Raw genomic sequence first — 12562 nt, 5'->3', positions numbered from 1 at the left:
TTCGCCTAAGCTGCTGACCTCTGCCTCTGCCTCTAGCTACCCTTTTTGGTGCTGCACCTGCCTCAACATCCACACTACTTTCCCCGCTTGACATCCCCCCTGTCCAGGTCGGGTCAGTGTCCTCATCATCCACCACTTCCTCTTCCAACTCCTGTCTCATCTCCTCCTCCCGCACAATGCGCCGGTCAACTGGATGCCCTGACGGCAACTGCGTCACATCATCGTCGATGAGGGTGGGTTGCTGGTCATCCACCACCAAATCGAACGGAGATGGAGGAGACTCTAGTGTTTGAGCATCTGGACACAGATGCTCCTCTGTTAGGTTCGTGGAATCGTGACGTGGAGAGGCAGGTTGAGGGACAATGAAAGGAGCGGAGAACAGCTCTGGGGAGCAGGGACAGTTTGGGTTATTGTTCTGTAAAGCTTCGGAATTTTGGGAGGAAGGAAGACAAGACTGTTGGGTAATAGGAGGAGAGGAGGCAGAGTCTGACTGGCTGCTGGACAATGTGCTGTAAGCGTTCTCTGACAGCCATTGCAAGACCTGTTCCTGGTTCTCGGGCCTACTAAGGTTTGTACCCTGCAGTTTAGTTAATGTGGCAAGCAACCCTGGCACTGTGGAGTGGCGCAATGCTTGCTGCCCCACAGGAGTAGGCACGGGACGCCCTGTGGCTTCACTGCTACCTTGCTCCCCAGAACCATTCCCCCGACCTCGCCCACGGCCTCGTCCACGTCCCTTTCCGGGAGCCTTGCGCATTTTGAATTCCTAGTTAGAAATTGGCACTGTATACCAGTAGTAAAAATTGTGGGTGCATGTAACCCCAATATATTCTTTGAATTACCAGTCAAAAACTGGCACTATATGGCAGTAGCAAGAAATGAGGGTATTTGTATTCCCAATATATTCTTTGAATTCCCAGTCAGACAATGGCACTGTATACCAGTAGTAAAAATTGTGGGTGCACGTAACCCCAATATATTCTTTGAATTACCAGTCAGAAACTGGCACTATATGGCAGTAGCAAGAAATGAGGGTATTTATAACCCCAATATATTCTTTGAATTCCCAGTCAGACAATGGCACTGTATACCAGTAGTAAAAATTGTGGGTGCACGTAACCCCAATATATTCTTTGAATTACCAGTCAGAAACTGGCACTATATGGCAGTAGCAAGAAATGAGGGTATTTGTATTCCCAATATATTCTTTGAATTCCCAGTCAGACAATGGCACTGTATACCAGTAGTAAAAATTGTGGGTGCACGTAACCCCAATATATTCTTTGAATTACCAGTCAGAAACTGGCACTATATGGCAGTAGCAAGAAATGAGGGTATTTGTATTCCCAATATATTCTTTGAATTCCCAGTCAGACAATGGCACTGTATACCAGTAGTAAAAATTGTGGGTGCACGTAACCCCAATATATTCTTTGAATTCCCAGTCAGACACTGGCACTATATGGCAGTAGCAAGAAATGAGGGTATTTGTATTCCCAATATATTCTTTGAATTCCCAGTCAGACAATGGCACTGTATACCAGTAGTAAAAATTGTGGGTGCACGTAACCACAATATATTCTTTGAATTACCAGTCAGAAACTGGCACTATATGGCAGTAGCAAGAAATGAGGGTATTTATAACCCCAATATATTCTTTGAATTCCCAGTCAGACAATGGCACTGTATACCAGTAGTAAAAATTGTGGGTGCACGTAACCCCAATATATTCTTTGAATTACCAGTCAGAAACTGGCACTATATGGCAGTAGCAAGAAATGAGGGTATTTGTATTCCCAATATATTCTTTGAATTCCTAGTCAGACAATGGCACTGTATACCAGTAGTAAAAATTGTGGGTGCACGTAACCCCAATATATTCTTTGAATTACCAGTCAGAAACTGGCACTATATGGCAGTAGCAAGAAATGAGGGTATTTGTATTCCCAATATATTCTTTGAATTCCCAGTCAGACAATGGCACTGTATACCAGTAGTAAAAATTGTGGGTGCACGTAACCACAATATATTCTTTGAATTACCAGTCAGAAACTGGCACTATATGGCAGTAGCAAGAAATGAGGGTATTTGTATTCCCAATATATTCTTTGAATTCCCAGTCAGACAATGGCACTGTATACCAGTAGTAAAAATTGTGGGTGCACGTAATCACAATATATTCTTTGAATTACCAGTCAGAAACTGGCACTATATGGCAGTAGCAAGAAATGAGGGTATTTGTATTCCCAATATATTCTTTGAATTCCCAGTCAGACAATGGCACTGTATACCAGTAGTAAAAATTGTGGGTGCACGTAATCACAATATATTCTTTGAATTACCAGTCAGAAACTGGCACTATATGGCAGTAGCAAGAAATGAGGGTATTTGTATTCCCAATATATTCTTTGAATTCCCAGTCAGACAATGGCACTGTATACCAGTAGTAAAAATTGTGGGTGCACGTAATCACAATATATTCTTTGAATTACCAGTCAGACACTGGCACTATATGGCAGTAGCAAGAAATGAGGGTATTTGTATTCCCAATATATTCTTTGAATTCCCAGTCAGACAATGGCACTGTATACCAGTAGTAAAAATTGTGGGTGCACGTAACCCCAATATATTCTTTGAATTACCAGTCAGAAACTGGCACTATATGGCAGTAGCAAGAAATGAGGGTATTTATAACCCCAATATATTCTTTGAATTCCCAGTCAGACAATGGCACTGTATACCAGTAGTAAAAATTGTGGGTGCACGTAACCCCAATATATTCTTTGAATTCCCAGTCAGACAATGGCACTGTATACCAGTAGTAAAAATTGTGGGTGCACGTAACCCCAATATATTCTTTGAATTACCAGTCAGAAACTGGCACTATATGGCAGTAGCAAGAAATGAGGGTATTTGTATTCCCAATATACTCTTTGAATTCCCAGTCAGACAATGGCACTGTATACCAGTAGTAAAAATTGTGGGTGCACGTAACCCCAATATATTCTTTGAATTACCAGTCAGAAACTGGCACTATATGGCAGTAGCAAGAAATGAGGATATTTATAACCCCAATATATTCTTTGAATTCCCAGTCAGACAATGGCACTGTATACCAGTAGTAAAAATTGTGGGTGTATATAGCCCCAATTCTATTGCTAGGGGACTTGCAGGGTATTTCTGGGGTGAAGGTGGGGGGGCACACCGTTGGAACGGGTATCGGGGTATATATCGGGTATACGGGAATACACTGACAGTGTATTCCATTCAGGATCCTGGGAAAGCTGGGTTGCGGCGATTGAGCCCGTCAGTGCCACGTTACACTGACAAGCTTCTCCCTGGAATTTAGCTCTTACAAGAGCTGTTGGTTGTCTTCTCCTTCCTATCCTAGCCTGTCCCTGCCTACCCAGAATCTAAGCCCTAGCTAGCTGGACGGAAACCTCCGTCCTCGGTGAATTGCAAGCTCAGAATGACGCGAAGCTGGGCGGCGCTGTTCTTTTAAATTAGAGGTCACATGTTTTCGGCAGCCAATGGGTTTTGCCTACTTTTTTCAATGCCCCCGGTGTCGTAGTTCCTGTCCCACCTACCCTGTGCTGTTATTGGAGCAAAAAAGGCGCCAGGGAAGGTGGGAGGGGAATCGAGTAATGGCGCACTTTACCACGCGGTGTTCGATTCGATTCGAACATGCCGAACAGCCTAATATCCGATCGAACATGAGTTCGATAGAACACTGTTCGCTCATCTCTAGTTATTAATATTGAGGCTGCTATTTTGCACCATTATTTTTGAACCATCTTGTATATTAATAGATATAATTTTCTAGGATATTAGATAGGTGGACTCATCCGTGTCCCTAACAGTTCAGCTACTTTACTATATTACTGGATGTATTACCATCAAGTGATTGTTGATAAGTTGCATTACAAAAAAACAATCGTACTACCATTCCAATGGTCTATATAATATCTGGTCGCCCACCAGTTGTTATACCCTGGCCTCCAATGATGACATCCCATCATGGACTGGTGGTGATTTAGGAGTCTTGGGAAGTGGACACATACTTATTGCTCCAGATTATTGATGAGGTCATGAATGGAGGACTCTATCTATTGACTTGACAAATGCAGGTGGCCATTGACTTGACACCAGTTACTGATTTTACTGACTATGACGTCCATACCTTTGTTAGTTAATAGAGATGAGCGAGTAGTATTCGATCGAGTAGGTATTCGATCAAATACTACGGTATTCAAAATACTCGTACTCGATCGAGTACCACTCGCTGTTCGAATGTAAAAGTTCAATGCAGAACCAGCATTGATTGGCCGAATGATTTACAGTGCTGGTTCTTCTCCTACCTTTAGAAGTCTTCTCCATGCAGCTTCCCCGCTTGTAGTGCGGACATGCGCAGTCGGCTCTGCCCAGGCCCGATGCCTGGCAGAGTGAATAAAGAGCCGGAAGATGCCGCGGGGACGCTGCAAGGAGAAGACTGCTCGGAGGATCCAGCCCGACCCTCACTCGTAGACTTGGTAAATATAATTTGATCGAACGTTGCCTACCCCTGAAACGAGCATTTTCCCCCCCATAGACTATAATAGGGTTCGATATTCCATTCAAGTAGTCGAATATTGAGGGGCTACTCGAAACGAATATTGAACCTCGAACATTTTACTGTTCGCTCATCTCTATTAGTTAACCCTAAGCCTAAAACTTCTTCAAATTTTCAATGGAAAGAACCTGCGATTCTTGAAAAAACAACAGTAACAGGAAGGATCCTACGACAAATGTCTTTTTATTTAATCAAGGTCACAAGTTAGAACTTGCTATAATTTTTTTTTAGTATTTTTTGGGAAAATTTTGCGATACCAGAAATAAAAACGGCTAGTGCAGATGAGAAATCCCCTTTTTGAGCGTCGTGAGAGGATTTCCATTTCATCATAAGTAAATTGCAGTTCCTCTTTCCACTCCTGTGTCTTCATACGCTGCCATTTACAGAGCTTGGTCTCAGGCTTTCTACTTCTCGCCCCCACAACCGCTTCCCACATATGCCCGTGGGTTGAATCTCCCCCTGTGAAATCCCAAGTTCTCGCTATCTAATTCAATACCTGGAATAAAGCAGACTGAAATAATTACTTTTACACATGTACAGTAGATGCTGTGCTATTGTATCACCTGTCAGTCACATCGGCCCCGTGACGTCATTACTTATAATTGGTGACACGTGACATCAGTGTTTCCTATTGAGTATAGTAATGAGTGTACTAGAATAATCCCTTATATAGCCTGGGATGTCCTAAAGCATTGTTGGGTGTAATTATACAGTACTTGGGTGATTCCAGGTTATCATTGATTAAGAATTTTAGTCATTTCTGTCACATTGTGCACCTGTACAACCCTACAATGAGCTCTTATATTATAATACCTGGATTATTTCTTGCATTGTATTCAGAAGCCGTACATGTATACTTGTATGTAAAGAGGAGACCCATAGCAACATCCCGTTCCAGTCCAGATTCATGCTGCTATTTCCTGTGGTAGGTGGGTTTCATACCTGTCAGACCCTCAACTTACCATAAGGGAAGATGAAACGCTGTCCTTGGGTCAGATGAATAGGGTTGAGCGATCGGGATTGGGAAAGATCGGATCCTGATTGGCGATCGAGGAAATTTCACGATCACGATCAGCTGGAAAATTATCAAAAATCAGATTTTAAAAATGCTCCTTAAATCTCAAGATCAGCTCAACCCTAATCCATAAATATAAAGTAACTAGGGTTGAGCGATCGGGATCGGGATCAGCTGGAAAATGATCAAAAATCTGATTTTAAAAACGAACCTTAAATCTCAAGATTGGCTCAACCCTACAGATGAATACAAAAGCACAAAAATGGATGCGAGTTGTACAAATTTTTGCAACAGGCTGTGCAATAGTTTAGAATGGGAATTGTCCTGTGCTGTGGACTTTTGGCACCATGTCAATTTCCCCAGCAGAATGAACAATGTTTTTTTTCCAGATATTCCCCATTCACAACAACGGGGATGAAGAATAGAGATGAGCGAGTACTGTTTGGATCAGCCGATCCGAACAGCACGCTCGCATAGAAATGAATGGACGTAGCCGGCACGAGGGGGGTTAAGCGGCCGGCCGACGTCAAAGCGGAAGTACCAGGTGCATCCATTCATTTCTATGGAGCGTGCTCTTCGGATCGGCTGATCCCAACAGTACTCGCTCATCTCTAATGAAGAATCCAAAATCCAGATTTTGGTTATTTGGTTATTTCCATCAACTGTTCTTAGACAGAAAAAGGCTTTCTCTTCCTCACAAGTCATTGGTTCCATAGCAACAATGGAGATGGTCAGGACCTTAGAACAATGTACAAATAATGGATACTTTATTAGGGACTGACCCCACCCCCATCCCCTCTTCCGCATTACTGCGTGCAGTATTATGCCTGATAGTGACCCCTGCACACAGTATTATGCCCCATAGTGGCCCCTGCACACAGTATTATGCCCCTTAGTGGCCCCTGCACACAGTATTATGCCCCATAGTGGCCCCTGGACACAGTATTATCCCCCATAGTGGCCCCTGCACACAGTATTATGTCCCTCAGTGGCCCCTGCACACAGTATTATGCCCCTTAGTGGCCCCTGCACACAGTAGTATGCCCCATAGTGGCCCCTGGACACAGTATTATGCCCCATAGTGGCCCCTGGACACAGTATTATGCCCCATTGTGGCCCCTGCACACAGTATTATGTCCCTCAGTGGCCCCTGCACACAGTATTATGCCCCTTAGTGGCCCCTGCACACAGTAGTATGCCCCATAGTGGCTCCTGCACACAGTAGTATGCCCCATAGTGGCCCCTGGACACAGTATTATCCCCCATAGTGGCCCCTGCACACAGTATTATCCCCCATAGTGGCCCCTTCACACAGTATTATGCCCCATAGTGGCCCCTGGACACAGTATTATGCCCCATAGTGGCCCCTGCACACAGTATTATGCCCCATAGTGGCCCCTGCACACAGTATTATGCCCCTTAGTGGCCCCTGCACACAGTATTATGCCCCATAGTGGCCCCTGGACACAGTATTATCCCCCATAGTGGCCCCTGCACACAGTATTATGTCCCTCAATGGCCCCTGCACACAGTATTATGCCCCTTAGTGGCCCCTGCACACAGTAGTATGCCCCATAGTGGCCCCTGGACACAGTATTATGCCCCATAGTGGCCCCTGGACACAGTATTATGCCCCATAGTGGCCCCTGCACACAGTATTATGTCCCTCAGTGGCCCCTGCACACAGTATTATGCCCCTTAGTGGCCCCTGCACACAATAGTATGCCCCATAGTGGCTCCTGCACACAGTAGTATGCCCCATAGTGGCCCCTGGACACAGTATTATCCCCCATAGTGGCCCCTGCACACAGTATTATCCCCCATAGTGGCCCCTTCACACAGTATTATGCCCCATAGTGGCCCCTGGACACAGTATTATGCCCCATAGTGGCCCTTGCACACAGTATTATGCCCCTTAGTGGCCCCTGCACACAGTAGTATGCCCCATAGTGGCCCCTGGACACAGTATTATGCCCCATAGTGGCCCCTTCACACAGTATTATACCCCATAGTGGCCCCTGCACACAGTATTATGCCCCATAGTGGCCCCTGGACACAGTATTATGCCCCATAGTGGCCCCTTCACACAGTATTATGCCCCATAGTGGCCCTTGCACACAGTATTATGCCCCATAGTGGCCCCTGGACATAGTATTATGCCCCATAGTGGCCCCTGCACACAGTATTATACCCCACAGTGGCCCCTTCAGACAGTATTATGTCCCATGATGGCCCCTGTACACAGTAATATTCCCCACTGTGGACACCCATGAACAATTATTATACTCTAGGGTCTTTTCAGACCCCAGAGTATAATAATTGGAGATTGAGGGGGATACCAACATAGTAAACACTGTTACTTACCTCTCCCTGGCTCCGCTGCACTCCTCGGTGGTGTGGGCCATCTTCAAGACATTCAGGACGTCACATGACCCAGAACGCAGGCCCCGGTCATGTGATGTCAGGGATGTCATATAAGTAAGCCCGAAGCCTGCCTGGAGCTTGGAGAGGTAAGTAACAGTGTTTTTTTTATGTTCCCTTACCTCTCCTGGGCCTCCGATCATTTATATTTGGGGGTCTGAAAAGACCCCTGAGTATAATAATAGTGTTTGTGGGGCTCACGGCGTCACTTATCGAACTCAGCCCCTGCCTATTAAAAAAAAAAAGCACAGCGGTATCGGCTGTCACCGGGCCACTAATGTCCCGGGCCCTGTGGCAGCTGCTACCGCTACTATGCCCCTGATTCTAACCCAACAGTACACACAGTAAGTGGTTTAGTGATTTTGGTGGTCGTACTACATTCACTTTAAGATTACATATTTTTCACCACAAAGACTGGAAAGTAAGAACTTTAGTGACTCAGCTTCAAAGGGGGAAAAAACATCTTCTCATTGCCAACACTATGAGTCACGCTATCACTAGTGCACAGATCTCCGCGCGGGTAATTGAAGTATTGGCATCTAACACTTCCCTAAGAAAACAACAATATCTATATCTACAAGCCAACCTGCTCCAGATGTTCACCAAGCTGTTTATCACATCCTAACACCTATGCACAAATATCACCAAGGAACCATCAGGACTGGACTAACAACGTAAATCCGCCTTGGCATTTACACCATGCCAGCTTCATAAACTAGATACGTTTAAAGGGAACCTGTTGCAATGAGCGCTCAATCCAATGGACTGACAGTATGTTATAGAGGAGCTATACAAGATACAAGATATTTCTTGCTGGGAAAAGATTCAGTATAACTTGTATTACTCTAAATCTTTTGTTAATCTGGGTTTAGGAGTCCAGTGGGCGGTCCTATAGTGTTTGTGCATACAGGTGTAGTTGTCAGTCACTGAGTAGAACGGTCCACCGGACTCCTAAACAGAGAAAGAGCAGAGACACATGACCGGTAGGGTTGGCCGATCTTGAGATTTCAGGATCGATTTTAAAATCTGATTTCCGATCATTTTCCAGCCGATCACAATCGTGAAATTTGCTCGATCGCCGATCAGAATCTGATCTTTTCCAATCCCGACCCTCAACCCTAGTCAATGCTTCTCTATGGGAAAAGTCACTTTTAGGGTTGAGCCGATCTTGAGATAACCTCCGACCTCAATGCCAATGGAAAAGATTGGGATCGGAATTCCGATCGCGATCATGAAAATTACTCCGATCTTTTCCGATCCCGATTGCTCAACCCTAATGACAGGTGACTCTAGTCAGACCACTAATATGGCGGCTATAAAAGGACCCCGGCAGACCCCACTGACTATAATGTAGTTCTTTGGGTGTCTGTTTTTGTAAAACAAAGCTGTAGAGGAAAAAAACAATGTGTGCAGGACTTTTTCATCCCCCAATTTCAGGCAGATATGATGACTTTTGTGCAAATGTGAACATAGACTTGTACTGAATCTTTTCCAAGATAACCGTACAATCAATCTGCTCATCTCCTTCTGCTCCACATGCCGCAGCAGATTGGGCTGATTTTTGGATTTAGCAGATATACAGTCTTGCCTGCTCCTGCTGATTTGGACCTGATGAAGGAAACTGATTGTCCCCAAAACACCGTCTCTGTCTTCTTGTTGAGATCATCATCAGTCATGTCGCTGGGACAGGTTTCCTTTACATGGTATCTTCTGACAGCCAAAATGAATATCTGTGAGTTATGTTGTCGTAATGGTTTTACTATTCTGTCCAGGACTGTCAGTCTTTACTGTCGTTCTGGCATTCTATTCCTCCTATTATATTCATTAATCAGGTTATGCTACGTCAGAGCTTTACCTATCCTGAACATTCCAGACTATGCGGAATTGAAAATCAGATTTTGATGTTGCAAAATCAAGAGACTTCACCGCAGAATCCATCAGAATTCCTGCACGGAGGAATTATGGTCTATGGGATCTGTGATTAACCTGACGCAGAGCCCATTGCAAGTGTAAGCCTAGCCTGAAACTTGTCCACGAGATTCCAGGGTCTGACTAGCCAGCCTGGGCTGATATGGTCCGTCTATAAGACATTGCAACATTTATGATTCCTACAAATCCTACAAATCCCACAAGCCAATGTCTCCTATTAGGTTGCAGCCTATGAGTATTTTCAGTTTTCAGTTTTCATATTCATCTGTTTAACCATTTCTTAGTCATATCTGATTCCGGGAAAGCTGTGTGACCTACGCTGCAGTATTTCCATTGCGGAAAATCCATAGTTAGTGTTCTGGAAATCTGTAGTGGCAAAAATATGCAGTTTTTATTGCCGTTTTTCCCAGATTTTTTCCCTAAGCAAGGTGAAAAATTCTCAGCATAAAACACGTTAGGAATTTAAAGGTCAATTTCCGCAGCAGATTTTTTTTTTGTGCTCACGGTGTGGATGAGATTTGCTGAAGTCTTGTCCACTTTGCTGGTACCGTACATACTATGTAAATGTATACGTATAGGAATATATAATGGGGGATGATGACCGCCACCGCTCAGAGGAAGTTGCCCACAGAAAGTGATGGCTCATATGGTCTGGGGTCAGGGGCTGTCTGTCATCCTCTGCACCAGCACACAGCATGAGGGCGGGGAGAGTCCGGTGGAACCTGTTGTACAAGCGTATGAGCTTCCAAAAAAGGCAGGAGGAGGGACTGAGGAGGATTAGACGGCAGCGCTGCTACAAAAGAAACAAGCCACAGTCATCTGTAGTGCTAGAAGAAGTGGCCAACAAGCAGGAAGACGGCGCGGCTCTCACCGTACACAGCAGGATAAGGCGCAGAGAATATTATCCCTCTTGGTTTATTAGGAAGCGATTCGGATACAGGTTGGCGGGAAGGCGAACAGCTCGGGAATAATGCTGACAGCCTAACGGGATCCGCTGCCAAGGCAACGCATCTCCTGCCCTACAAATCGGAAAAAACTCCAGCAAAGCCTTATGCGCATGGTGCCAAAAATGAGGGTAAGCGACAGCTTCTTATAGGCATTTGCCGATGGCCGATTCGCCAGGTTGGAGATTTGTAACATTGGTGATTCCCACCCGGGAGAATCAACAGAGAAGAGAATTCTTATAATGTATCCGCCAGGTTCAGGTATTGACTGGGAATCGACAGAGAGAATTGTGTAGGATTTGCAAATGTGCGTTGTGTAGGGTGCTGGATGTCAATGGTCAGAGGAATCCTAATGTGTGTAGTATGCAATGACTGGGAGGAGCGGGGTAACCCTGAAGATGGCTTGTCTCCTAGGACCCGGTGCTGGGATGTGAACTGATGCTGGAGTAATAAGACGGAAAGCACATGAGGCAAATCTCAGCTGTATGTCTCAGAATGTGCAGATTGTTTGTTTCAATTACTTGTATAGCGCCAATATATTCTGCAGCGCTCTATCTTATCTATCTATTCTATAGCATATAGTTTGTCTATATGATGTTCCCCAGGGTACTGGTATTTTGGTTAAGGTTGTTTAATGTTCTTGCTTGGTTCCTATTCCTTTTTTTAATATCGATTGTGAGCCTCACAATGTACTTCCCCAACCCCCATATCAGTATGTCTTTGGAATATAGGATGGAAATCCATGTAAACACGGGGAGAAGATACAAACTCCAGATGTTTTTTTTGCCCTTGGTGGGATTTGAACGCCAGGACCCAACGCTGCAAGGCTGCAGTGCTAACTACTGTTCCTATACCATTCTGTTACATGACTTTATTTGTTACACTGTATCCCTCTACAACTATATTGTCATTGTACCCAATCATGTTGATATTGCACATATGAAGCAAAGCTGAATGTCATAGAAAGTTTGTGTTTACTAAAATTTGCCACATGACATTGAAAACCCCCTCTGACTAAACCCTGCCATACACATCACATGGCGACATACTGAAAACTGGGGAAGTTTGTAGAAGAGGAAGAAGTCGATTGATAAAAAATAACCGTAGAATTGTGCTGTCGAATTTGGACAATGCATTATCTATACATTAAATATACCTGTACAATGCATCATCTATACATGCAGTCCCATGTAAAACCAAGAAAACCTATGGAGATATCAAACTGAACTCTACTGCGCCTAAGTAAAGCACATGTGTGTTTGTGTAATACAGTAGGAGTGGTGCGGAGCTTCCATAGGATTATCCTTATATGTCTGGACAGAGAGAAATCCCTGGCGTTATTGGAATTGGCTGCAGAGCAGAGCTGTGTATGTTGACAGCCGGCCGCGCACACATCCCCATGGATAGGGATTGTTTACTGTACTTGTGGTTTGCACTTGAGCTGATGATGCGTGGAGCAGGTGCTGCCTCTCGCTTTGTTTTTCACGTTGCAAACAAGGCAGGAATTTCCCCATTATTCCTCTGAGTCTATGTTTTTTCCACCGTGCGACATTACCGGTATCTTCTGCAGCCAGCTTTACTGCAGGAAGGGTCTGTGACATAAAAGTGTCCTTAAAAGTGCTCGGAAGATGATGAGAAATAATCCAT

The 12562-nt window shown here is 44.6% G+C and overlaps 1 protein-coding gene across 2 annotated transcripts in view; it reads left to right on the top strand.

The window, feature by feature from the left end:
• Nucleotides 1–12562, top strand: part of RASGEF1A (RasGEF domain family member 1A) — a 199809-nt gene that overhangs the window by 150302 nt on the left and 36945 nt on the right. The window contains exon 1 of one of the 2 annotated variants that reach the window (XM_075257963.1): nucleotides 10749–11046. The exons of the other annotated variant lie outside the window; for it this stretch is intronic. Coding sequence (XP_075114064.1) covers nucleotides 11023–11046 — 24 coding nt within the window. The 5' untranslated portion in view covers nucleotides 10749–11022. Of the gene's footprint in view, nucleotides 1–10748; nucleotides 11047–12562 lie in introns of those variants that run through there. 2 annotated transcript variants of the gene reach the window in all.

The sequence above is a fragment of the Leptodactylus fuscus genome, chromosome 10 (genome assembly GCF_031893055.1).
Source record: "Leptodactylus fuscus isolate aLepFus1 chromosome 10, aLepFus1.hap2, whole genome shotgun sequence".
NCBI lineage: Eukaryota > Metazoa > Chordata > Amphibia > Anura > Leptodactylidae > Leptodactylus > Leptodactylus fuscus.
This window is presented reverse-complemented; position numbering and strand designations above follow the sequence as displayed.